The sequence below is a fragment of the Mobula hypostoma genome, chromosome 19, assembly GCF_963921235.1.
Source record: "Mobula hypostoma chromosome 19, sMobHyp1.1, whole genome shotgun sequence".
NCBI classification, from domain to species: Eukaryota; Metazoa; Chordata; class Chondrichthyes; order Myliobatiformes; family Myliobatidae; genus Mobula; species Mobula hypostoma.
The window spans coordinates 1666473-1694353 of NC_086115.1; the positions used below are offsets into that span (position 1 = coordinate 1666473).

Sequence of the window (27881 nt, forward strand, 5' to 3'; positions counted from 1 at the left end):
AGGAAGAGGTACAGTCAATGTTGCAGGCCGAGACGTTGACTGTACCTCTTCCTAGAGATGCTGCCTGGCCTGCTGCGTTCACCAGCAACTTTTATGTGTGTTGCTTGAAATTCCAGCAACTGCATAGTTCGTGTTTACAGTCACGGTAGTCTTTCTCGGGGTAAACATGAGTTTAAAGCGAAAACCCTCTTTCGGTTAGCGAAAACAGATAATATAGGTCTTTCGTAAAAGCGAAGTGGCGTAAAGCGAACGTTCGTCAAGCGCGGGGACACCCGTGTATATTTGGTGCATTCAGTAATACCTACCTGGCGTTCTCACAATCCACCTTGCCTTTATAACTTTCGATATAACTTTTTGACAGAATTTCATCTGTTACGGCTCTTGCGATGAACTGGCCTACCAGCTGGAATAGCAAAAAAATGCAATTAAGTTTTTATTGAATTGCTATGCACATGAAAACCAATTTTAAATAAGAGAAGTTGATTTCAGTATAACGAAGATGGAGCGAATAAGTATACGAAATCCCTACAGTGTACCTTGGCTTGAAATCAGGTTCAATCTTAAGAAAAACACTTGAATAAAGAGCAACACACACAAAATTCTGGAGGAACTCAGCAGGCCAGGCAGCACCTATGGAAAAGAGTAAACAGTCGAGGTTTCAGGCTGAGACCCTTCATCAGGACTGGAAAGAAAGAAGTCAGAGCAAGAAGGTGGGGGGGGGAGGGGAGGAGGTAGTACAAAATGATAGGTGAAACTGGGAGTGCAGGGATGAAATAAAGAGCTGGGAAGTTGATTGGTGAAAGAGATAAAGGGCTTGAGAAGTGGGAAATCTGATAGGAAAGGACAGAAAACCACAGAAGAAAGGGAAGGGGGAGGAGCACCAGAGGGAGGTGAAGGGCAGATAAGGAGTGAGAGGGGGAAAACAGGAATGGGGAATGGTGAGGGGAACAATTACAGGAAAATCAAGAAATAAATGTTCATGCCATCAGATTGGAGGCTACCCAGATGAAATACAAGGTGTTGCTCCTTCAACCCGAGTGTGGCCTCATCGCGGCAGAGTGCCATGGACTGACATGTCAGAATGGGGATAGGAAGTAGAATTGAAATGGGTGGCTACTGGGAGATCCATGTTTTTTTTCTGCCAGAGTGTAGGTGCTCGGCAAAGCGGTCTGCCAATCTACTTTGGGTCTCACTGATAATACAGGAGCACACACTGGGAACATTAGACACAGTAGATGACCCCATCAGACTGTTTGGGGCCCTGAATGGTAGTGAGGGAGGAGGTGTAGGTGCAGATGTGGCACTTGTTCTGCTTTCAAGGACAACTGCCAGGAGGGAGATCAATGGGGAGGGGGAAGTGGATAAGGGAGTTATGTGGGGAGCGATCCCTGTGGAAAGTGGGGAGGGGTAAGGGCAAGTTATGCTTGGTGGTTGTATTCCGTTGAAGATGGCAGAAGCTATGGAAAATTATGTGCTGGATGCAGCAGCTTGTGGGATGGTAGGTGAAGACAAGAGCAACCCTAACCCTGGCAGGTGGATGGGGCAAGGGCATACCTGCATGAAATGGAAGAGATGCAGGTGAGGGCGCTTTGATGGTGGCGGAAGGGAAGCCCTCACCTTCTCTTAGAAGAAAGAAAATAAAAATAGTTTTCTCATGTTGAATTGAAACAGTTGAGATAACATTGGATCACATACATCACAAATAATATTTAACCAAAATTAATTTATTAGCCTGGATATTGATTTACTGAAAGGTGAAGCTCAGTGCATTATGGGAAATATCAACATACCAAACCTCTGTGGTCATTTTCTGTTTACTTGACAGTATCACTAGAAAGTAATGACAGGTAAAAATAGAACTGCAGCCTGCCAGACACAAAATCTTCATAACAGCATTTTACAGGGTTTAGTCTCTCCAGAAACCCCTCCACCATCCTTCAGAGATTCACTGTTCTTTGTGTGAACAAATTTCTTCTTATCTGAGATGACTGGTCATTCTCTTATTATGAGACCATGAATCTTGACACCTCAGTCAGTGGAATCATTATTCCCGCATCTCCTCCTCAAACTCCTATGGATAAATTTCAAAATCATCACTCGCTCTTCTAACGTCAAGGTGCAAAGGCCCTGTCTAACTAACCTGAGCAGCAAATTCACTAACCCAGGAATCATTCCGATAAATGTGCATTCCAGAAGTATTTTTGTTGCAAGCACACTGTTCCTTAGGTAAGAAAAAAAAATAAATCAGACATCAGACCTTGCTGTCTTATTGTGGTTAATTTCTGTGAATTACCTTTTCTCCTCCCCAAAGTGCTATGGTTACGCTTTATGTATTATCAGAGGTAAACCTCACCTAATGTTTTTGGTCTCGCAGGTAGATGTCACACTAAGCTGTGGGATATTGCTGCAGAAGCAGACATTAAAAAATATTTTCTTCACTACTTTCAATTTACTTGACTAAAACTTGGATTCAGTTTTCCTTACCAGTGGGATGGGGAAGTGGCAGGGAAGTAAAGAGACAAAATGGCTTGGTGTAAGAAGCAGAATCATTGAGCTTGATTCACCCCACAGCAAACTATAAACAAACGTAAGCACAGAAGGAATGCAAATGATGAGTTGGTTTATCCAGATTCTCATTGCTAATAATCCTCCTGTACAATAGAATAGATTCTTCGATAGGAATAATCAAAATCTGATTATATAGTAGTGGATCCATTAAATCAAGCCTAGATAGAACAATTCTCTGGAAAGGAAAAAAATACAGCTTGTACTTGTAGCTTCTTTAGCATGTTAACAAATAATAATGTGACGCAGAGCCAAGAAGAACCCAACACAGAAGACTGATTGTAAAGGATATTTTACAAGAGTAGAGGAGTGTGGTGAAGTTTAGGGAGGGAATTCTAAAGTTCAATAACTTAACTAAACCTATTCGTATCAAGTAATAAAAGATAAATTATTTTCCAAAAATGTTGTCGTTCCTTTGTCGCACCTTGTGGTGCATTGGGCGCCATTCTTTTGCCGATTACGTAACATTTGACTTTTTTTTAAACAAGGTTCAGTTGCTAATTTGATGCTCAACCTAGCACGGATGAAAAGCATGCAAGGAGCCAGCCAGATTCAAACTCAGGACCATTTGCCTTGAAGTCTAGTGCTGATACCACTACACCACCAGCCATCAATGTAACACAGAAACAAAACAAATGTCTCTTGAGTTTCTGCCTTTATCTGCACATACATGGAAATGTCAGAACTGTGAATGTTTTCAATCACCTTTGTCCTGTGGTAAGGCTTTTTGAATCTGATTACATGAAAGGGAATTTTGATCAGATTCAATTTAATCACAGCATCACTGCTCCAGAAGCATAGAGATAGGGTGGAGCATGGGTTCAGAAAGCATATTGTTTTATTGAGTCTGGGCATTATTAAATAAAGCTAAGGTCCAAGGGGATAAAAAGACAAGTCAAAGTCCAGGTTGAAACAGGAAATGTCTGAATGTGGTGAGGTTTTATAATAAACAAACCAAGAACCAGAGTTCATAGAGTATGAATGTGGAATAAAATAAATACTGCAGTGTGGATTATATTGCAAGTTCAACAGTCCTGAAGAATGCCAATTCAGAAATGCCAGGAAAATAGATACAAACTTACTCCTATAGATGTTAGCTTTATGATCTTTTTAAATTTTCCTTGCACAAAAACAAAATCAAAATACAGAGCTGATAGAACTACTGTCTTAGACATGAAAGAGAAATTTTTTTTTAATTTAGAAAAAGTGCGCAGAAACCTATTGAGTTATAGAATATACGTCTATATTTGATTCTAGGTATTGGAAATGAAATTCATGTCACTCTGGGAAACTGTGTGTAGCCATCATTAACATCTCAATAGATTGCAGAAAAGACAAATCTAGTCCATATATACCAATTTGCTAAAGTGTCCCATAGGCATGGGGATGACTAGTACAAAGAAATTTAAAATAAATAAATGCTATACTGATGCAGTTGTGACCTGCTGCAAACTGAAACCAAGGAATATAGCAGCAATGAAGCAGGGAACTTCAATTTGCTTTATAACACCCAATTTGATTTGCTTGATACTGGCATGAAATGCTTGCAAAAGAAAACACTGCATTTCCAACAGTTAAGTGTGAAGAAAAACAAAGAAATCATTCAGCATTTCATGCACTAACATGTGGTGCTCCAGGAGTGTCTAAGGCTAGTTCTGGCAATTCCTTCAGTAGCATATCGAATGATTTTTCCACATCATTTGTAGTGAGCACTTTCCCACACAAATCAGCCAGAAGTCTGGAGGTAAGCTCTCGGTGGCTAGCCTTCCCCTCCAAAGCCAACGATACCGCTAACACTGGCACTGTACACTTCATTTCTCCGAGATTCAAATTCTTCAGCAGTTCCTACAAAACAAAGCAGTAGATTTTTTTAAATTTCAACTTGAGACAAGGCGAACCTAAGATTATTGTAAGTGAACAAACACATAATCTGGAGTTGTTGTGGGGTGTGATTGGTTAAGAACACAATAAAAATGCATTAAAGAGTTCCTTTTGCAGAACACCAGAGTTCTCCAGTCATCATATTCTATATTCCTGACCCTTCCAACCAGAGCAAAAAAAAGCCAGGAGGAACGAGCCTCAAAACAGGAAGAGACAAAGTAAACAACTAACTAGATTAGAGTCTGTCAAAGGGTTAAGCTTTACTTGTAATACTGGTAATAAACTTTGAAACAGAAATATTGGCACTGACAGCAATTTGCCAATTGCCCAAGACTAATAAGTCCCCGGGACCTGCTGGTCTGCATCCCAGGGTACTTAAGGAGGTGGCTTTAGAGATCATGGATGCATTGGTAATCATTTTCCAATGTTCTATAGATTCAGGATCAGTTCCTGTGGATTAGAGGGTGGCTAATGTTGTCCCTCTCTTCAAGAAGGGAGGAAGAGAGAAAACAGGGAATTATAGACTGGTTAGCCTGACGTCGGTGGTGGGAAAGATGCTGGAGTCAATTATAAAAGATGAAATTACGACACATCTGGATAGCAGTAACAGGATCAGTCCGAGTCAGCATGGATTTACGAAGGGGAAATCGTGCTTGACTAATCTGGAATTTTTTGAGGACGTAACTATGAAAATGGACAAGGGAGAGCCAGTGGATGTAGTGTACCTGGACGTTCAGAAAGCCTTTGATAAAGTCCCACATAGGAGATTAGTGGGCAAAATTAGGGCACATGGTATTAGGGGCAGAGTACTGACATGGATTGAAAATTGGCTGGCTGACAGAAAACAAAGAGTAGCGATTAACGGGTCCCTTTCAGAATGGCAGGTGGTAACCAGTGGAGTACTGCAGGGTTCAGTGCTGGGACCGCAGCTGTTCACAATATATATTAATGATTTAGATGAGGGAATTAAAAGTAACATTAGCAAATTTGTCGATGACACAAAGCTGGGTGGCAGTGTGAAATGTGAGGGGGATGTTATGAGAATGCAGGGTGACTTGGGACAGGCTGGGTGAGTGGGCAGATGCAGTTTAATGTGGATAAATGTGAGGTTATCCACTTTGGTGGTAAGAACAGGAAGGCAGATTATTATCTAAATGGAGTCAAGTTAGGAGATGGGGAAGTACAACGAGATCTAGGTGTTCTTGTACATCAGTCACTGAAAGCAAGCATGCAAGTACAGCAGGCAGTGAAGAAAGCTAATGGCATGCTGGCCTTCATAACAAGGGGAATTGAGTATAAGAGCAAAGAGGTCCTTCTGCAGTTGTACAGGGCCCTGGTGAGACTACACCTGGAGTACTGTGTGCAGTTTTGGTCCAAATTTGAGAAAGGACATTCTTGCTATCGAGAGAGTGCAGCGTAGGTTCACAAGGTTAATTCCCGGGATGGCGGGACTATCATATGTTGAAAGATTGGAGCAACTGGGCTTGTATACTTTGGAATTTAGAAGGCTGAGAGGAGATCTTATTCTAACATATAAGATTATTAAGGGATTGGACACGCTGGAGGCAGGAAGCACGTTCCCACTGATGGGTGAGCCCAGAACCAGAGGCCACAGTTTAAGAATAAGGGGTAGGCCATTTAGAACGGAGTTGAGGAAAAACTTTTTCACCCAGAGAGTGGTGGATATATGGAATGCTCTGCCCCAGAAGGCTGTGGAGGCCAAGTCTCTGGATGCTTTCAAGAAAGAGATGGATAGAGCTCTTAAAGATAGTGGAATCAAAGGTTATGGGGATAAGGCAGGAAATGGATATTGATTGTGGATGATCAGCCATGATCACAGTGAATGGCGGAGCTGGCTCGAAGGGCCGAACGGCCTACTCCTACACCTATTGTCTATTCTTTATTGTTTTGCAAAGAGCAGCATGCTTCTTACAGGTTTATTAGGCATAAGACCACAATTAATTCAAGTTACCTTGATCAACTTTACAAAGAACAGAATTTGATGTAACAACATAGACAAGGAACAGCCATGCAATATTTGTTTCGCTTTGTCTTATTAAGGTTACTTCGGTTTTACCAACTCCATTTGAATTGTATTTTTTGCTTTTCCTCTCAGGTTCACATGAAATCTGCCGGAAAATCAGGAAAAGGAGCCCAAAGAATTTCTGCCCCATCAGGATAATCTCATTTGACTTCTGCTTTGAGAAGTCTTGTTACTTAATACTGTAATTTGGGATTTATGAAAGGGATTACATAAACACAATTATTCTGAGCTGGTTTCACTGAATTCAGCCCAAAGACTGGAATGATAAGCATCCATACTTGAGACAGTAATGGAGTTAGCCTCGAACAATTAACCTGGCAGGAATATTTTATTTTACAAAGCAAAAATATTCAGAGAAAATCCCACAAATTATTTTAAAATTTATTTTTCCTACCTTGCTTCTGTCTATAGGACATTACAATGTATTTATCAATTACTTTGCATGTTTACATAGTGACATTGGCTATAAATTTCAAATTCTTTGGTTGTAAAATGCTGAAGAATGATGGATGTGGAAAGTGTAGGAATATTTCTATATTGCAGTTGATGTAATGAAACATTCAATGGTGCTGCATAGGGGTGCTTCCATACAAAAGTTGATATAAAGATAAATTAACAATACCGCATTAGGGAGTATAAAAGAGTACAATTTCAGGAAGAAAATAAAGAAAAAGAAACTCAGGGTAGAGATAGCTGAGGAGGGAGAGGGAGAGAGACAGATAGAGAAACAGATAGACAGACAAGCTGGAGAATAAATGTAATTTGAAAAACAGTCGATAAGAGTTAGTGTAATTTTTTTAAAGAAACAAATCTTTAAAAAATCAAATAGCCACACATTTCAGATTAAATACTATTTTAAGTACATACCATAACCTCATTAGTGTCACCATGTTCAAAGTATTCTTGTACAATTGGAGTCACAGTTTTCTGAAAAGCCCCTTCATCTAAAGGTAGAACCACTGTTTCATATATACAATTCTCCTGTTGGAGCATACAATAACATTGCGATCTTACTTTGCACTTGTAAATTGAAACAAGTTTACTAAATTAAAGAGTTTCTGTAGTTATGGGATTAAGTGACCTGTTAGTTAATGAAGTTTGACAGTCATTAGTTACAGAACTAAAAACAAGGTTGCTTTTAATTAATGGTGACTGAATGGTCAGGTGTCCCTTCTCATCTCTTGAAGATGGTGACATGTAGAAATAATTCTCCCAAATATTTGCCTCCATTGTACACAATAACATGCAAGCCAGAATTTTAATGACAGGATTGACTGTTGACTCAATGTCAGTACAAGATAGGACCAAGCAAGGCAATGTCATTGTTCCCACAATTTTACCATCTTTCTCGCTGTAATGTTTCACCTCGTCATCATGAAACCTTTAAGGTGGAGATAATCCACGGGTTCAATGGGGATTTGTTCCTTACTCTAGGACCTGTTTAAAATGATGCTGGTGAAGCACGGGAATGATTTGTGATAGCAAAAACAAACCAAAATTACTGTATTAATCAACACTCACAACACGCTGGAGGAACTCAGCAGGTCGGACAGCATCCGTGGAAAAAGATCCATCGACGTTTCGGGCCAGAACCCTTCGTCAGGACTGTAGGGGGAAGGGGCAGCAGCCCTATAAAGGAGGTGGGGGGAGGGTGGGAAGGAGAAGGCTGATAGGTTCCAGGTGAGAAACCAGTAAGGGGAAAGATAAAGGGGTGGGGAAGGGAGGCAGGGAGGTGATAGGCAGGAAAGGTGAAGAAAGAATATGGGAAAACACAATAGGTAGTAGAAGGAGGTGGAGCCAAGAGGGAGGTGGTAGGCAGCTGGGGGAGGGGGCAGAGTGACATAGGGATGGGGGAAGGGGAGGGAATTACCGGAAGTTGGAGAATTCTATGTTCATACCAAGGGGCTGGAGGCTACCTAGACGGTATATGAGGTGTTGCTCCTCCAACCTGAATTTAGCCTCATCATGGCAGTGGAGGAGGCCATGTATGGACATATCTGAATGGGAGTGGGAAGCAGAGTTGAAGTGGGTGGCTACTGGGAGATCCTGTCTGTTGTGGCGGACGGAATGGAGGTGCTCGATGAAGCGGTCGCCCAATCTGTGTCGGGTTTCACCGATGTAGAGGAGGCTGCACCGGGAGCACCAGATGCAATAGATGACCCCAACAGACTCACAAGTGAAGTGTTGCCTCACTTGGAAGTACTGTTTGGGGCCCTGAATGGTGGCAAGAGAGGAGGTGTAGGGACAGGTGTAGCACTTGCGCTTACAGGGATAAGTGCCAGGTGGGAGATCCGTGGGGAGGGACGTGTGGACCAGGGAGTCGCGGAGGGACCGATCCCTGCGGAAGGCGGAGAGGGAAAGATGTGCTTAGTGGTGGGGTCCTGTTGAAGGTGGCGGAAGTTGCGGAGGATAATGTGTTGGATTCGGAGGCTAGTGGGTGGTAGGTGAGGACAAGGGGAACTCTGTCCCTGTTGTAGTGGTGGGAGGATGGGGTGAGAGCCGAAGTGCGGGAAATGCAGTTGAGGGCATCATTGATGACAGCAGAAGGGAAACCATGATCCTTAAAGAAAGAGGACATTTGAGATATCCTGGAACGGAAAACCTCATTCACGGAGCAGATGCTGCGGAGACGGAGGAACTGGGAATAGGGAATGGCATTTTTGCATGTGGCGGGGTGGGAAGAGGTATAGTTGAGGTAGTTATGAGAGTCAGTGGGCTTGTAGAAGATGTCAGTGGACAGACTGTCTCCAGAGATGGAGACCAAGAGATCGAGAAAGGGGAGAGAAGTGTCCGAGATAGACCAAGTGAATTCGAGGGCTGGGTGGAAGTTCGAAGTAAAGTCGATGAAATTGACGAGCTCAGCATGGGTGCAGGAAGCAGCACCAATGTAGTCGTCAATGTACCGAAGGAAAAGTTGGGGAGCAGTACCAGAATAAGTTTGGAGCACAGACTGTTCCACATAACCAACGAAGAGGCAGGCATAGCTAGGGCCCATGCGAGTTCCCATAGCTACACCCTTGGTATGAAGAAAGTGAGAAGAGCCAAAACAGAAGTTATTCAACTCTGCTTCCCACTCCCATTCAGATATACCCATACCTGGCCTCCTCTACTGCCATGATGAGGCTAAATTCAGGTTGGAGGAGCAACACCTCATATACCGTCTAGGTAGCCTCCAGCCCCTTGGTACGAACATAGAATTCTCCAACTTCCGGTAATTCCCTCCCTTCCCTTCCCTGATCCTTATTTCACTCTGCCCCCTCCCCCAGCTGCCTACCACCTCCCTCTAGGCTCCGCCTCCTTCTACTACCCATTGTGTTTTCCCCTATCCTTTCTTCACCTTTCCTGCCTATCACCTCCCCGCCTCCCTTCCCCCACCCCTTTATCTCTCCCCTTACTGGTTTCTCACCTGGAACCTACCCGCCTTCTCCTTCCCACCCTCCCCCCACCTTCTTTATAGGGCCTCTGCCCCTTCCCCCTACAGCCCTGACGAAGGGTTCCGGCCCGAAACGTTGACCGATCTTTTTCCACGGATGCTGCCCGACCTGCTGAGTTCCTCTAGCGTGTTGTGAGTGTTGCTTTGACCCCAGCATCTGCAAATTATTTTCCGTTTACTGCATTAATCACACTTTTCCACAGATACAATTACAGCAATCAATAGCCTATAACTTCCCTTTCAGAGATGAGCTGTTGAATCGCCTGCACAACCTGATGTGAACTGAAGTCTCAAAGGCACAGGAGTGGTGCGGCGTGGCCTATATGGGCCGAATCAAGGCGGCTTGGCCCAGTTATGAGCCAATGTTGGAGCGGACATGGAGGTGATTTGATGCAGAGTCGAGGTGGCAGTGCACGGGCCCGGGAACAAGAAAAGGCCCAAGGTTTGAGCAATTTAAGTGTCAAGCTGAACTGGAAAGGTTAGGGTGTTGGAGCCACAGGAGAAGGACGAGCTGGTTCAGCTCATTACTCTACGAGGTTTACTTGTCTGAACTGAGGCTGTGGGCTACAACTAACGGGCTCCTGAATTGGATGCAGTGCTAACTGGCTTCATGGCCGTGAACTCACTTTCGTGAACATCAGTTCAAAATGTTACTTGCTTACTTTTATTAAAGCAACACACATCAAAGTTTGGTGAACGCAGCAGGCCAGGCAGCGTCTCTAGGAAGAGGTGCAGTCGACGTTTCAGGCCGAGACCCTTTGTCAGGACGAACTGAAGGAAGAGTGAGTAAGGGATTTGAAAGTTGGAGGGGGAGGGGGAGATCCAAAATGATAGGAGAAGACGGGAGGGGGAGAGATGGAGCCAAGAGCTGGGCAGGTGATAGGCAAAAGGGATACGAGAGGATCATGGGACAGGAGGTCCGGGAAGAAAGACAAGGAGAATGGGCAAGAGGCATATTCAGAGGGACAGAGGGAGAAAAAGGAGAGTGAGAGAAAGAATGTGTGTATAAAAATAAGTAACAGATGGGGTACGAGGGGGAGGTGGGGCATTAGTGGAAGTTAGAGAAGTCGATGTTCACGCCATCAGGTTGGAGGCTACCCAGACGGAATATAAGGTGTTGTTCCTCCAACCCGAGTGTGGCTTCATCTTTACAGTAGAAGAGGCCGTGGATAGACATGTCAGAATGGGAATGGGATGTGGAATTAAAATGTGTGGCCACTGGGAGATCCTGCTTTCTCTGGCGGACAGAGCGTAGGTGTTCAGCAAAGCAGTCTCCCAATCTGCGTCGGGTTTCGCCAATATATAAAAGGCCACATCGGGAGCACCGGACGCAGTATATCACCCCAGCCGACTCACAGGTGAAGTGTTGCCTCACCTGGAAGGACTGTTTGGGGCCCTGAATGGTGGTAAGGGAGGAAGTGTAAGGGCATGTGTAGCACTTGTTCCACTTACACGGGTAAGTGCCAGGAGGGAGATCAGTGGGGAGGGATGGGGGGACGAATGGACAAGGGAGTCGCGTAGGGAGCGATCCCTGCGGAATGCAGGGGGGGGGGAGGGAAAGATGTGCTTAGTGGTGGGATCCCGTTGGAGGTGGCCCAAGTTACGGAGAATAATATGTTGGACCCGGAGGCTGGTGGGGCGGTAGGTGAGGACCAGGGGAACCCTATTCCTAGTGGGGTGGCGGGAGGATGAAGTGAGAGCAGATATACGTGAAATGGGGGAGATGCGTTTAAGAGCAGAGTTGATAGTGGAGGAAGGGAAGCCCCTTTCTTTAAAAAAGGAAGACATCTCCCTCGTCCTAGAATGAAAAGCCTCATCCTGAGAGCAGATGCGGCGGAGACGGAGGAATTGCGAGAAGGGGATGGCATTTTTGCAAGAGACAGGGTGAGAAGAGGAATAGTCCAGATAGCTGTGAGAGTCAGTAGGCTTATAGTAGACATCAGTGGATAAGTTGTCTCCAGAGACAGAGACAGAAAGATCTAGAAAGGGGAGGGAGGTGTCAGAAATGGACCAGGTAAACTTGAGGGCAGGGTGAAAGTTGGAGGCAAAGTTAATAAAGTCAACGAGCTCTGCATGCATGCAGGAAGCAGCGCCAATGCAGTCGTCAATGTAGCGAAGGAAAAGTGGGGGACAGATAGCAGAATAGGCACGGAACATAGATTGTTCCACAAACCCAACAAAAAGGCAGGCATAGCTAGGACCCATACGGGTGCCCATAGCTACACCTTTAGTTTGGAGGAAGTGGGAGGAGCCAAAGGAGAAATTATTAAGAGTAAGGACTAATTCTGCTAGATGGAGCAGAGTGGTGGTAGAGGGGAACTGATTAGGTCTGGAATCCAAAAAGAAGCGTAGAGCTTTGAGATCTTCCTGATGGGGGATGCAAGTATATAGGGACTGGACATCCATGGTGAAAATAAAGCGGTGGGGGCCAGGGAACTTAAAATCATCGAAAAGTTTAAGAGCGTGAGAAGTGTCACGAACATAGGTCGGAAGGGATTGAACAAGGGGGGATAAAACCGTGTCGAGGTATGCAGAAACGAGTTCGGTGGGGCAGGAGCAAGCTGAGACAATAGGTCAGCCAGAACAGGCAGGTTTGTGAATCTTGGGTAGGAGGTAGAAACGGGAAGTGCGAGGTGTGGGAACTATAAGGTTGGTAGCAGGGGATGGGAGATCCCCTGAGCGGATAAAGTCAGTGATGGTGTGGGAGACAATGGCCTGGTGCTCCTTAGTGGGATCACGATCGAGGGGTAAATAAGAGGAGGTATCCGCGAGTTGTCGCTGTGCCTCGGCAAGGTAGAGGTCAGTACGCCAGACTACAACAGCACCCCCCTTATCGGCGGGTTTAATAATAAGGTTAGGATTAGTGCGGAGGGAGTGGAGAGCAGAGCGTTCTGAAGGAGTGAGATTGGAATGGGGACAAGGTGCGGTGAAGTCTAGACAGTTGATGTCCCGTCAGCAGTTAGCGATAAAGAGATCCAGAGCAGGTAGAAGACCAGAGCGGGGTGTCCATGAAGAAGAGGAGGGTTGAAGACGGGAGAAGGGGTCATCAGTGGGGGTGGAAGAGTCCTTGCCGAAGAAGTAGGCTTGGAGACGGAGAAAGAAGAGTTCCGCATCATGGCAAACACGGAACTCGCTGAGGTGTGGGCGAAGGGGGACAAAGGTGAGGCCCTTACTGAGGACAGAGTGCTCTGCCTCCGATAGTTGAAGGTCAGAGGGGATGGTAAAGACCCGGCACGGATGAGAGCTCGGATCAGAGGGGGGAGGGGGGAGGCTGGGGGTGTCAGTGGAGAGTGGAGGGTTGGGGTGAGAGGAAGATGGAGCTTCTGAGGGCCCAGGAGCTGATGGTGGGATCTGAGGGAGACGGAATTGCAGAGTGGTGGTGGGGGAAGGGGAGACGGGAGTCACAATAGCAGCACATAAAGACCCGGCCTGGAGTTCAAGGCTGGAGTCGCAGTTGGTGGTTGCGCGATCGCTTTGAATGTGTCCATGGTCGTTGCTGGAGTCCGGGTTTTGAATATGCCCTGAGGTGTTGGAGCCGGCGAGATCAATGGCAGAGGCAATCTGAAGTTCATGCCTGCTAGTTTCATGGCCAGCAGGCTCTGGAGTCCGTAGATGTAGGATCTTGCGATCTTTGCCTAACATGACAAAGGCAAAAAAACGGCGATTGCAGGCGTGAATCCGACGGAGGATGAAATAACGGGTAGGACCATTACAGACGGCGAAGAAAGTGTTCCGAAGGTGTGGAAGGGTCTGGGATAGGGACACCAAGTACCTCCTCATGGCGGAGAGAGTCGCCTTCAGAGCTTGACGGGAGAAGCGGCGAGAAGCAGAGTCAATAAAATGTGAGTACCTGGGATCCTCAGAAGATCCAAATTGAGAGGCTCGGAAACGAATCCTAAAGCCAACTGGAGTAAGTTGGCGACGGAGGCACATTCCAAGAAAGGATATATGACTGTGATAGTAAGTCTGAGTCAAAGTGTGGTCAAAAAGTTGAAGAGCCGAAGAAATTACAGATGGGGAGCAGTGAAAGATGGTTTCACTGAACTCCCGTCGAAGAGAGGATCTAAACTTCTTCGGTGTAGGCATCACCGGAAGAGGCTTCGCAGTAGTGAATTTAAAAACGCAAACAACAGGAATTCTGCAGATGCTGGAAATTCAAGCAACACACATCAAAGTTTGGTGAACGCAGCAGGCCAGGCAGCATCTCTAGGAAGAGGTGCAGTCGACGTTTCAGGCCGAGACCCTTCGTCAGGACTAACTGAAGGAACAGTGAGTACGGGATTTGAAAGTTGGAGGGGGAGGGGGAGATCCAAAATGATAGGAGAAGACAGGAGGGGGAGGGATGGAGCCAAGAGCTGGACAGGTGATAGGCAAAAGGGATACGAGAGGATCATGGGACAGGAGGTCCGGGAAGAAAGACAAGGGGGGGGGGACCCAGAGGATGGGCAAGGGGTATATTCAGAGGGACAGAGGGAGAAAAAGGAGAGTGAGAGAAAGAATGTGTGTATAAAAATAAGTAACAGATGGGGTACAAGGGGGAGGTGGGGCATTAGCGGAAGTTAGAGAAGTTGATGTTCACGCCATCAGGTTGGAGACTTCCCAGACGGAATATAAGGTGTTGTTCCTCCAACCTGAGTGTGGCTTCATCTTTACAGTAGAGGAGGCCGTGGATAGACATGTCAGAATGTCTTTTATTGTTTGCACAATTTGTATAGTTCTGCACATTGGGTGTTTGACTGTCTGTTTTTTTAAAATGGGTTCTATTGGGTTTCTTTGTTTTGAGGCTGTCTGTAATGAGACAAATCTCAAGGATGTACATAGCATATGTACTTTGATAATAAATGTGCTTTGAACTAAAGTCATTTAATTTGCAAACCCCAAGCTGCAATACACAGAAGGCATTTGGGTATGCACATATTTAGAAGCCAAGCTCCAAGTTATCAATATGTTCAACACAAAGAACTCAACAGATCAAGTAGTATCCATTGGTGCAAAAGGTACAAATTAATATTTTGGGTCCAGGCCCTGCATTAGGACCTTTGACATCTATTGATGCTGTTTGACCCACTGAGTTCTTCCAGCAATTTACTCACTGTTCCAGATTTCAACATCTAGTCTCTTTTGCTTCCATCACTGTGGTTATTGAAGTATTATGGACCTTACAGCAAACATCAAAACCAAAAATATTCTACCAATTTATTCCACTGCACATCACCTCACATCTCCTTCCCTATGATTAGGGTCCACAATGAAAACCTGGCAAATGTAGGACAATTTCAGTACCTTCAGAGCCATTTCTCAGCAAAAGATAACATGGATGGTAAAAATCATCACCATTTATATAAAATACCCATTAACCATCATTTGAACAAATAAAGAAAAAAAGTCTTGTCATGGGAAAAGTAGTGACAATAACATGCTTTCTGAGAAAGGAAGGAGTATTTGTTAAAGATTCACTTCATTCCAATCAATCACAGTACACTCGCTCACCTGATCTTCATCATAATTGGGATCTCGGACATCCACTTCTTCCAGATCATACACCTCACCAGGTGTCCCCCAGACACCTTTGCCCCCTGCACCACCTACCAATGGAATTGTACAATTTAAAAAAAGAATATTTATGCATATTTATTAAAACTACATAACAAGCTTCTTCAAAGAGTGGCTGGGAGGGGGAAGGGGCAAACAATGAAGAGTGATATAACATCTCTGGTTTCAAAACGCAATACAGTTTTTAAAAAAAATTCTATTAAAAAATTCTGATCCAAGAGACTACCGAATCAAATTGAAGTTACAGTGAATACCTGTAGCTGCTAGCTAACCTGAACATACTATCCTGAACCAACGTGCTTCACTGACAAAAATGAGAAAATTACTATTTTTTATTCCATATTGTTTTTTTAAAAATGTAAAACATGCATATGTGACGTCACCCTCAAGTGTCAATGAACAGAGCTGACCTTCAATTTGCATGAAATCACGACCAACATGATTCCTTTTACAATACACAGCTATGTATGTATGTATTTAGGCAGAGCTGGCCCTTCAGGCTGCACCGCCCAATAATCCCGATTTAATTCTGGCCAAATCACAGCACAACTTACGATGACTAATTAACCAATGAACCAGTACATCTTTGGAATATGTGAGGAAACTGGAGCACATGGTCTCCCATGTGGTCATGTGGAGAATGTACACACTCCTTACAGGCAAGAACTGGAATTGAACACATTGTTGGTACTGTAAAGCGTTGTGCAAACCACTACACTACCATTCTACCCAAATGTCATTGTTTGGTAATGCACTGCAAATCACTTTTTATCAGCTTGTTACCTTTAATATTTTATGGACACTGACAGTAAGAATGTACATTTTTTAAAGGCACAATTGCCCAATTAATTTTTCACCATAATAAAAGTTAAGATGCACTACCTGCTCAACAACAAATTCTATAATGCATTAATTCACCTTCTATTTCAAACTTTTATTTTGTCTAGTGAACTGTCAGTACAAAATTATACCAACCATAATCTTAACAAAATACACACAATCCACAAAGTTCAGAATGGGTTTCAAACACTCCTTGGTTAATGAATTTATTAAGCAGTAGACCACAAAGCTGACAAATGAAATCTAGAAAAGGACTGAATAGTTTGAAAAACATTCTGGGGATAAAATTAAGATTAGCACTGTTTAGTCAACAGTAAATAACTAATATTACACTACAGATAACCGTAGTCAAGGTGGCAGCGCTAATCGTAATCCCTGCCACATTTGAACAATGACATCAGTTCTAGCCAGCTATTTTGTAACAGGCCAAAGAAAGCCACTGATCACAGCATTTAATCTGCTAGGAATTCCTCCAAGTTGAAATAAAACTAATCTGTCAAAATAATTTGTAATTCATTATAGTATTGAATCCTTAAACAATAAAGGTCACATATTCCCGTGCTTTACTTCCACTGTCACATATTAACCCTCTCTCCCTTTACCATTTCACTCTTTATCAACTTTCTTAACTTTCTTTTGTTTCTATTCCCCACACTTTTGATTTCAAAACCCCTTTGTGGTAATATTCCCCCTAGATATTTCACAAATACAATTACTGTGTGATTTCCTACTAAAGAGTTCAAATAGTGCACTGCCATCCTCATCAGCATCATTACGTCCCATTTCATATGATGGTCTTTCCATGACCATGACTGTTCTTGCCAAAGTTTTCTAGAGAACTGGTTTGTCACTGCCTTCTTTTGGGCAGTGTCTTTACAAGAGGGGTGACCCCACCCATTATCAGCACCCTTCAGACACTGGCATCAGTAGTCGCATAACCAACACTTGTGATAGCATGAGCTGCTCATACGACCATCCGCCACCTGCTCTCATGGCTTCACATGACCCTGGTCCAGGGGAATGCAAGTGCTACACCTTGCCCAAAGGCAATCTAGTGGAGGCACGCCATACCTAGATTAAACACAAAATACAAACTGCGGCAGTGCCAATTTACTTAAACATTTAAAGACACCCTGAGCAAGGTCAGCACTTGTTGTCGCCATTACTTTAGAAAATTGATTGCATCATTTATAGTGAATAGGGATTTTCATCAGGTGGCAAGTTGAAGAGAGCAATGGTAGATGACATTCAATCCTCTGTGAGCTGATGGGTAAACTAATGAAACTGTGACATACATAATCATATCCCGTAGGGAATATTGGGGAACAAGGGACCTTGCTATACAGTCCAAGGATCCCTGTGGGCTTCAGGGTAGTAGCACTGGTTATAAAATAAGTGATTAAAGGTAGCATTTGGGATGCTTACCTTCATTAGCCAGGAGAGAGAAAATAAGAGCGAGGTTATGATATGACTACACTGAATATTGTGTGTAGCACTAGTCACCACACTATAGGAAGGATGTGGTTGCACTGGGAAAGGTACAAAAGGATATTAACCAGGACGTTGCCTAGCTGCAGCACTTCAGAATCGAAGAGAGAGCTGTTCCCTGGAGGCTTACTGTCGCTGGAGCGGAGAAGGGCAAGGAGAAGGTTCGTAGCTATTTCTCACTAGCCACTCTAGCAGAGATTGCTAACGTAGGAGCAGCAGTGTCAGAGGGAACCTGAGAAGAGTTATGCCCCCTCCACCACCCCCCACCTCAGTGGTGGCTTTAGAGGTAGAGACTTTCACTTAAGTAAAAGGTACCTAGATAAGCCTTTGACCCGGAGTATTGAAGTCTGTGGTGCAAATGGAACGAATATTTGATCACCATGAATGATCAAATGTGACTTTTTTGTGCTATGGTTGTTACAGAAATGCTTTCTCCCTTATGCAAATATTGCACACAAAAAATATTTCTGAAGACACTGTCTCATGCTATGAATGAATTACAATATTTAATTTATGCACTTTTCTTTGGTTATTTATATGTTATTCATTTGTAGACATTACCCTTACTTTCGTAAGTTATTGTGTGTTATAGGTGTTATCTGCGTTATTGTACTTTACACCCTGGTTTAGAGAAATGTCTTGTTTGACAGTATACATGTATACAGTAAAATGACAAAAAACTTGATGAGATTTGCGTTTTGATTCAGATACACCATCCTTAAGAAGCTGACACTAATCTAAACATTGAGGAAACATGCCTGGCTCTAGAATTGTCACTCCACTACTTCAATTTTGTAAATAGTAAACAGCAAAGAAATAGAATACAACATTACAGAGTTTATATTTACAGTGTATAAAAAGTGCACAAGACATTTATCAAATTAATAGGGTATAATCCATCCACTAAGATATTTGCCCTCAACATGCTTTAAACACAAGTCACCAAGACAACAGTTAATGGTATCTTTCAAAAAGCTGGCAGTAATGACATTTTCAAGATCGTAACTTCAAAATAAGTCACCTGTACACAATATTCAGTGATATTAGTTTTGAAGTGTAATAAACAAATCACAAAGACTGCAGACTTCAAGATATCATGGTAACAAAAAAACACCAATGGGCTTAATAAAATGTTAAGTTCCCGAAAGTAATTGTTCCTAGGAAATATATTGCAAGACTTTACCCATTTTCTTCCCAAAGCGCCTCCTCAAAATATTCAATATAAAAAGTACATCCATGAAACTTATTAATTAAGGGTTCTAAATTAAAACCTCAAGTACTTGCCTTTCTTAGGTAATCCTCTTCCTTTTCCCATCCGTGATTTTCTGTCCAACATTTTTCCCTTTGGGCTAGTGGGAACAACATTTCGACTACTTTCCCCATTATCACTGACAGAATCGCCTCGGCCAGAATCCCGAGACGAGTTCTTCCTCAAACGTCTCTTGGCTTTGGCTTTGAGCCGAGCTTCATGAATGGATGTCTCTCGTGATATCCAGTTCCCATTGATTTCATTTGGCAGCATAATGGCTTCAGTTTGATCTTCATCTCCAGACAACATCTTACTAGTATTGTCACCAAGTTCTGAAAGAGCAACTTGAGCTATTAAGTCAACAATGATGTTCAATTAAAGTACAATTGAGAGTGTATTTTTAAGGTGGAAACTAGCAACAGGAACACAATTAACAGAAGATGGCAATTTCACATACAACTGCCAACAATAGTGGTGAATGTCAACATGGGAAAAAAATACACCCTACTTTTACTGGCCTGCACATGCAGATCTCCTGAAAACTAGATCATAGCCAGTATACAGTGTACAAACTAGTCTCTTTATTTAAGTTTAAAGAAGAAATTACAAAGCATTTAGAATTGAAAAATGGATAAAAAATATGCAAATTGTTTAAACTGGACAGTATTATTCTTAGATAAAAACTTACCAATGTCTGTGAATGTGCATTACAAATAGTACTTAGAACAATACTAAGTGCTAGATCAAATTTTGGCCCCCAACAATCTGGAATTGTCATCCTCCCATTTTAAGTAGGAATATGCACCAGTGCTTTATATAATTTGCAGACTTTTACCACACTCAACCTCTCCTCACCCATCAGTATCAACTTTGAACTCAACTCCAACTAGTTACTTGCTCTCCTTTGTACAACACCTCTCTATAATCTATATCTTTCCTGCTAATAATGATACAGTAGCTTAATACTGAAGGCAAGTACTGCAATATATCATCAGCCCTCTGTATTTCACTGTCAGTGGAGCTACTTATCAAAGAAAAATATAATTTGGTTTCCTCCCCCCATTAGTCTGTAAGCACAATCCTTTATTATAAAAACCTGTCTTCTGATAGGCGACTCTTACATTCCTTCAGGACTTTTCATGATGTTGTCGCTGTCATCAATTTCTTTTCATTTTAAAAGATACCCTTACATCATCTCCCTGTATGTTTACTGTTAAAAAGAAACTCATCACACAATGTAAATATTAACTATAGATAAACCTTAAAGCAAAACCTGCCACAGCCACTCATCTTTCCCACACCATTGTAATCTATAAACATATTCCAGTCTTGGTGGCACTCCAGAGTGCTTTCAACATTTTACTTTGTTTTTCTAATTAAAACACACACCAACAGCCAATGCTACATGGAAATACAACAAGTACAGTAGATTCCAGCTAATTGGGCCATTGGTTAATTAGGGCAACCACTTATTTGGGACAAATCTTAAAGAACAAAAACAAGTCGAGAAAATAGCTGGGATTCCCTTTGCTTATTTGTGACAATATGCCGCTTAACTGGGACAGGAGACTGTTGCCAAACAGAATCTAACTAACATCCATCTCACGCAGTTGTGTGGCCATTAGACACTACACCGTACTTAGAGTGAACAGTTTTGAAAATAGCATCACTTGTGTGTTAATGCTCAAAAAGCAGTGATTTTTGTCACTGCCAGTTGGTGCAAAATAATCAGTAAGACAATTCCAATCTATTTTGCTCCTGCAGTTTCAAGCATTTGGGCTTGATTCAGAGATTGAAAGGCTTGCCATATGAGGAGTTTTTGATGGCTCTGGCCTCTCCTCACTGGAATTCAGAAGAATGAGGGGTGACCTCATTGAAAGTCATTGAATGTTGAAAGGTCTCGATAGAGTGTATGTGGAGAGGATGTTTCCTATGGTGAGGTAGTACAAGAACAGAGGATGCAGCCCTTGAGAACAGAGATGAGGACGATTTTCTTTAGCCGGAGAGTGGTAAATCTGTGGAAAACAGGCAGCTGTGGAGGCAGAGGTTGATAGATTATTGATTAGTCATAGCATGAAGGGATACCGGGAGAAAGCAGGAGATAGGAACTGAAAGAGAAAATGGATCAGTCATAATGAAATGGTGGAGCAAACTCAATGTGCCAAACGCCTTAATTCTGCTCCTACATCTAATGATCTTATACCAGAAATGGCTGAGAGTAAAAATGAAACTATTTCACTACTTCAACAAGTTAGAAACTACGAAGAATTTTAAATATCAACAATCACCTTGAATGTTACAATGAAAATGAAGATTTGGAGGGTGCAATCATTGTATGAAGGTAGTCCATTACCTGCACGAGGTGTCTCCACTGATTTTGTTCATTGCATACACTGGATGCATTCCTCTATCGATAACTATTAGGAGTATGTGGTTTTATAGCACTGTAATACTTTGTGCTGTATTTCATTTAAATGCATAATTTGTTACTCACTTTGTCTTTTTATACCTTTTTAACTATTCCCATGAAACTTTGACTAACTGGGGCAGTTGTTTAGTTGGGCAAAGTATACTGGTCCTGATGCGTCTCAAGTAAGTGTAATCCACTGTATTTCATCTACAATTTGGTTCCAACAGAACATTTATCTGCTCCAGATACAGTTAAACCAACAATGAATAACATTGAAAGAGACATTTTCAACTAGTTTCATGTTAAACCTTCAAAAACATATGAAGCGTTGCTTTTGATATTCCTAATGACAGAAACAATTCTGTATTCTGTTACATTTTAGTTCAAAATTATAAAGGCCATCTTTCTAGTAATACAGAATAAACTGCACAATACTGCTATGACAAAAACCAAGTATATATTCCAACTACATCAATAAAGCTTTGGCAAGTTTTAAACTGGCTAAATGGGATTTGAGCCGGAACAACTAATATAAAATAAACAAATGTGAACACACTTATCAAAACTATTGAAAAGATAAAACCAGCATAACATGTTTGTTTTAGTAATTTCAGAAAATGGTGTTGTAGAGCATTGATTTAGGGAAGGGAAAGAGCAGAAGCAAAAGGGGAAAAACTAAGGAGCCGGCAAAGACAAGAAAATTAGGTTAAAAATAAAAAGAATGCAATGAATGAAATGGTCAGAAAGACCACAGATTTGCTCATGTTTCACAGCTCCATTCAGTTTCTTATTCAAATCAGCAAGGTCAATTGAATTACTGTCGATGAAGATACATGAGCAATAACACAACTTCGCTTCATTTTAAAATAAACTATTTTATATGTATTAAAACTGATGATTTGAATATTCATTTACATACTGATGGAGAAATTACTTCTGAAATTAGGTCTGCTGCCAATCATAAAGACATTGGAACAGTAATTTGGCAAAATTACATTAACCAAAACTCTGAAAGCAACTTATTTGAATGAAAGCTGTTATCAAATGAACAATGAATCACTAATAATGAAGGTTCAGTCACAATACACCCACTTTGTTAATAAATGCCTGTGCTAAAACACAAGCTAATAGTCTTCAATAAAACTCTACATCATGTTCTCAGCTTGCAGCTCAATTACAGAATGACCTTCCTATTGCCAGGTGGAGGGGTGGGAGTGGAAAGGACGAATGGATGGCAATAAGTGGGTGAATAACTGACTTTGGCACATCTGTGTTTTGTTATAGGTGGAAATAAAACAAAAAAGGCTACATTGTTTCCCCATCCATCCCACTATAAAAGACCTTGTGGAATGCAACATGACTGAATATGTTAACTGATCTATCACAATGTACAGGAAAATTGACCTGATCCAGATCCATTATCTTAAAGTAGGAAAAAAATCAGCAATTTTACAAATAAAACTGAAGTTTAAACGTTTTATGTCACTTATAAACTACTTCAGTAATATTTATAATTACCCCATAAAATACCTATTCTTTAATAAATTAAGCTGAATAATATTTAATTCCTCTATTTCAATTAAGACTAAAGGTTTATACAAAATTATTTGATCTATCCATTTCCATATTATGGTGGAATTGCAGAATCTGTCAAACGGAATCAAGCTGAGATCTTAACTGAACAAGTCAGAATAGTGGTAAATTATGCAGTATGACTCCTATGTAGCAGCCAATCTGAATGTACAAAACACCAAAAAGAACTAGTGAAAAATTGGATATAATTTCAAACCATCAGAGGCAGTGGAAAGAAGCAGTCAATGCCAGAAGTCATTGTCAAGCCCTCCGGAGATGAAGTAGGCTAGCCAATGAACCATTGAGTTTGGAGAGTGCCCAACTGAAAACCCATGTATCAACCCTGCGCCACTCCCAACATCAAGGCAGTCTCAAGCAAGTGCTCACGACTCATTGGCAGAAGGTATATTAACATCTCAGCCTGTGTTTTTGATTCTATATGAACATCAGCACTACCAAGTGCTCAATAAAAGACTACTGAAAACTCAGTCAAGTGATCCAACAAGTGGATTTCAGTAAATTGGGCACATCGGGATAAGTACATTTTGCCCGAAGTAAGTGGTTGCCCCAATTAGCTGGTTTCGTGCAAATAGTTAAAAAGGCATACCAAAAAAGGCAAGTACCATTTAGCTGAGTAGCAAATTATGTTTTCAAATGAAATACAGAACAAGTTAGAACACTACCAAAATTACTACAGTACTATAAAAATGTGTATTAATTCCTAATACAGTGAATTGGGCCATCAGTTAATCTGAGCAGCCATTTATTTTGAACACAACACCACTTAATTGGGGCAGGAGACTGTTGCCAAATAGTGTCTAACTAGCACTTGCATGGCTGTTAGACACTACACTGTGATTACAGTGATGTTTTTAAATACCTTCAGTTGTGTGTGTTTGTGTTCAAAAATTAGTGATGTTTGTCACTAACAGTTGGTGAGAAATAAGTAGTAAGACAATTCAGAACTGTTTTGCTCACTGTAGTTTGAAGCATTCAGAAACAGCCAGGAATGAAAATGAAACTATTTCACTACTTCAGCAAGGTAGGAATTACGAAGGTATTGACAATCATCTTGAATGTTATAATGAAAATGAAGATTCGGAGGAGCCAATCATCTAAAGCACTGTTTGAAGGCGGTCCATTATCTGCACTGATTTTGATTATTTACAGTCAATTAAAAGAACACGGCAGATGAATTCCTCCAGTGATAACTATTTGGAAATAATAGTTTTGTTGTACTGTAGAGATATTGGTAGCGTTCTAATTTTGTCTGCATTTCATTTAAATACATAAATTGCTTAACTATTGCCATAAAACCGACTAATTGGGGCAGCAACTTAATTGGACGAAGATGTACTAGTCCTGATGTGTCCCTATTAAGCAGAATCCACTGTAGTCATCGATGAAGGAATTCATACAGTGTACACTGCCATGTTCTTCTGATTGACTGTAAATGAACAACATCAGTGCAAACACCTAGTGCAGATAGTGGACTGCCTTCATTCTATGCTTTCGACGATTGTATCCTCCAAATCTCCATTTTCATTGCAACATTCAAGATGGTTGTCAATACCTTCAAGTTCTTCATAGTTCCCAACTTGTTGAAGTAGTGCTGGGTCCATTGTTATTTGTCATCTATATTAATGATCTGGATGATAATGTGGTAAATTGGATCAGCAAGTTTGCTGATGATACAAAGATTGGAGGTGTAGTAGACAGTGAGGAAGGTTTTCAGAGCCTGCAGAGGGAGTTGGACCAGCTGGAAAAATGGGCTAAAAAATGGCAGATGGAGTTTAATACAGACAAGTGTGAGGTATTGCACGTTGGAAAGACAAACCAACGTAGAACATACAGGGTTAATGGCAAGGCACTGAAGAGTGCAGTGGAACAGAGGGATCTGGGAATACAGATACAAAATTCCCTAAAAGTGGCGTCACAGGTAGATAGGGTCGTAAAGAGAGCTTTTGGTACATTGGCCTTTATTAATCAAAGTATTGAGTATAAGAGCTGGAATGTTATGATGAGGTTGTATAAGGTATTGGTGAGGCCGAATCTGGAGTATTGTGTTTAGTTTTGGTCACCAAATTACAGGAAGGATATAAATAAGGTTGAAAGAGTGCAGAGAAGGTTTACAAGGATGTTGCCGGGACTTGAGAAACTCAGTTATAGAGAAAGGTTGAATAGGTTGGGACTTTATTCCCTGGAGCATAGAAGAATGAGGGGAGATTTGATAGAGGTATATAAAATTATGATGAGTACAGATAGAATGAATGCAAGCAGGCTTTTTCCACTGAGGCAAGGGGAGAAAAAAAACCAGAGGACATGGGTTTAGGGTGAGGGGGAAAAATTTAAAGGGAACATTAGGGGGGGCTTCTTCACACAGAGTGGTGGGAGTATGGAATGAACTGCCAGACGAGGTGGTAAATGCGGGTTCTTTTTTTAACATTTAAGAATAAATTGGACAGATACATGGATGGGAGGTGTATGGAGGGATATGGTCCGTGTGCAGGTCAGCGGGACTAGGCAGAAAATGGTTTGGCACAGCCAAGAAGGGCCAAATGGCCTGTTTCTGTGCTGTAGTTTCTATGGTTTCTATCGTGAAATAGTTTCATTTTTCACTCCAGACCATTTTTGGCATCTGCAAGCCTGTGCTTGAAACTGCAGTGAGTATAATCCAGAATAGTCTTGCTGTTTATTTTGTGGCAACTTCAGTAGCAAAATTCACTGCTTTGTGACTATTTTCATTATAAAAGTATTTAATGGCCATTCAATATAAATGTTCACTTAGATTGGGTGATTCATGGCTTACACTTCTGATTAGCAGGAGACTCCATTAATAGAAAACTGAAATGGAAAAGAAATTGAACAATTGATTCATAAAAGCTACACAGTGATCGTCTCCAATTAAGTTACAACACTAGTATTTTAATTTTCTTGCAAACAAGCCTTACAACACCAGTATTTTAATTTTCTTGCAAACAAGACTTTCACTTAACAATGAGATTTAAGAAAGATGCTTCCTGCTTTAAATAGCAGTCAGGTTTAGACAGGCTTTCAAGCCCTGTTCCTATTTAATCTAATATATGTTGCCATAACTGCAACCTTGAAAGCAAGTCACGGGGATGGTCAGTTTTTATTCAATCATGCTTCCGTTTACCTTACCCATAGTTGAGATAAGTACAAAAGATACTATCTCAAAATTACTTCACAGCCTAGGGAGCAATCCTCCCTCAAGCAACACCAAACACTATCAAAAATTGATTTAGCTATTGCTGTTTGTACATGGTAGTTTTTGCATTCATTTAATAATTAAACACTAAAGTAATAACTTGTTAACATCTTGCTAGCAGACGTAATATAATACTGCTGGATGCAAATACTGAATATATTTATGGCCCCATAGACAGCAAATGAATAGTCCCCTAGGATATCTAAAATTCCAAGATTATTTGGGGAGAATAATTAAGGTGTTTCTTTTAAAATAAAGCTTAAAATAAAACTGATGGATAAAGTAGATGTGGTAAGAAGCTACTAGCTTATCAATATTTAAATTACTGGCACTAGTTTAACTAAATACGAAAGGTATTGGAAAAGAAACATTATCACAGATAATTAAATGACAAATCTCAGGAATCAAAAAAAATTACAATGTGACCACAGCAACTATCAGGAAAGGAAGAAAGTCAAATTATCCAAATGGTTCAACCGCAACACGTGGTGTTTGCAAGCTGCTGCCTTTAAAACTTCCGTAACACGAAGTATTTACTTAGAAGACAGCAACACGTCAAAACAAAATGTAATGACCAAAAGACGCAATTAGAAAAGGGACTACGGTATAAAGTTTTAAATCGTACACCAAGAGTTTACCTTACTCGTAGTGAACATTATTTCACATCTTATATGTAATATGTAATAAAACTCTTGCATGCCAATTACTGTGGCAGTCACCACTGGCAAATTCTCACACACAGTACCTGCTGGAGGATTGCTGAATTTTGACTCGGCCTCTGTTGCCATGTTTGTGAAGATATCGGAACCGTCTGGAAGGGCTAGTTTTCTGCCCTGAGAGAATGTGCTGCTTCTTCTCTCCCCGTTTCCTCCTACCCCCTTCCCCTCAACCCCCAACGCCTGCAGTCGCTCGAACTTAAATGAAAACAAATCCGTTCCTCTCAAACGAAGCTGTGAGAGCAGGAGGCTTCCACAACTCACTACTGTGACCTTCCTGAATATTTACAACGGGGAGAACACGAAAGGATGCGATGCCACCCTAATTCTTGCTGTAAGAAGCCGTGATTTCATTCACAACACCCTCGCTGCAAACTCCTTTTCACCTTAACGCCTTCCAGTCGCTTGTTTATTTTCCTCCCGCAATCTTGTGTCACGTGGGTAGCAACAGCATTGTTCATTCGTCACCTTCGCCACGAACTAGACCAATCGCAGTCGGTGACTGGATCGAAGTGGAGCCTTCTCTCACCGCCCCCTCTCCGACCAATCAGCGGCCGTCACCGACAAACAGCGATGACAGCTTGAGGGCGGGAGAGAGGGTGCGGACGGTGGGCGGGGTTTGCTGGCGTTGCTCGCGGCTGCCCCTTGGTCTGGAGGAGTGGCTGACAATGAAGGTGATAGGTCACGTTACTGAGCTTTAAATGTCGGGCGCATTTCCACTAAATCTTTGATGGTTTCCTTCCGGCTTTCATTGGCTCCTCTGCTCTTTTTTAAAATACCTCAAGTCAAGTCTATTGTTATGTGCACAAGTACAATGAGGTTAGGGTACATTTAAAAATGTGCTTGTGGCAGCATCCCACGTATTTATACACAGAGGACGTAAATACACATAAATTATACC

General features: G+C 41.9%; 1 protein-coding gene across 2 annotated transcripts in view; it reads right to left on the reverse strand.

The window, feature by feature from the left end:
* pdcd4b (programmed cell death 4b) overlaps positions 1-27421 on the reverse strand; it is a 34662-nt gene extending 7241 nt beyond the window's left edge. Inside the window, exons 1-6 of one of the 2 annotated variants that reach the window (XM_063071230.1) lie at positions 27010-27421; positions 19089-19397; positions 15414-15508; positions 7358-7471; positions 4189-4410; positions 306-403 (exon numbers count right to left, since the gene is read on the reverse strand). In XM_063071230.1, coding sequence (XP_062927300.1) covers positions 306-403; positions 4189-4410; positions 7358-7471; positions 15414-15508; positions 19089-19397; positions 27010-27052 — 881 coding nt within the window. In that variant the 5' untranslated portion in view covers positions 27053-27421. The remainder of the gene's footprint in view (positions 1-305; positions 404-4188; positions 4411-7357; positions 7472-15413; positions 15509-19088; positions 19398-27009) is intronic. The other variant, XM_063071231.1, reaches the window with a different exon arrangement.
* Positions 27422-27881: the final 460 nt, after the last annotated feature.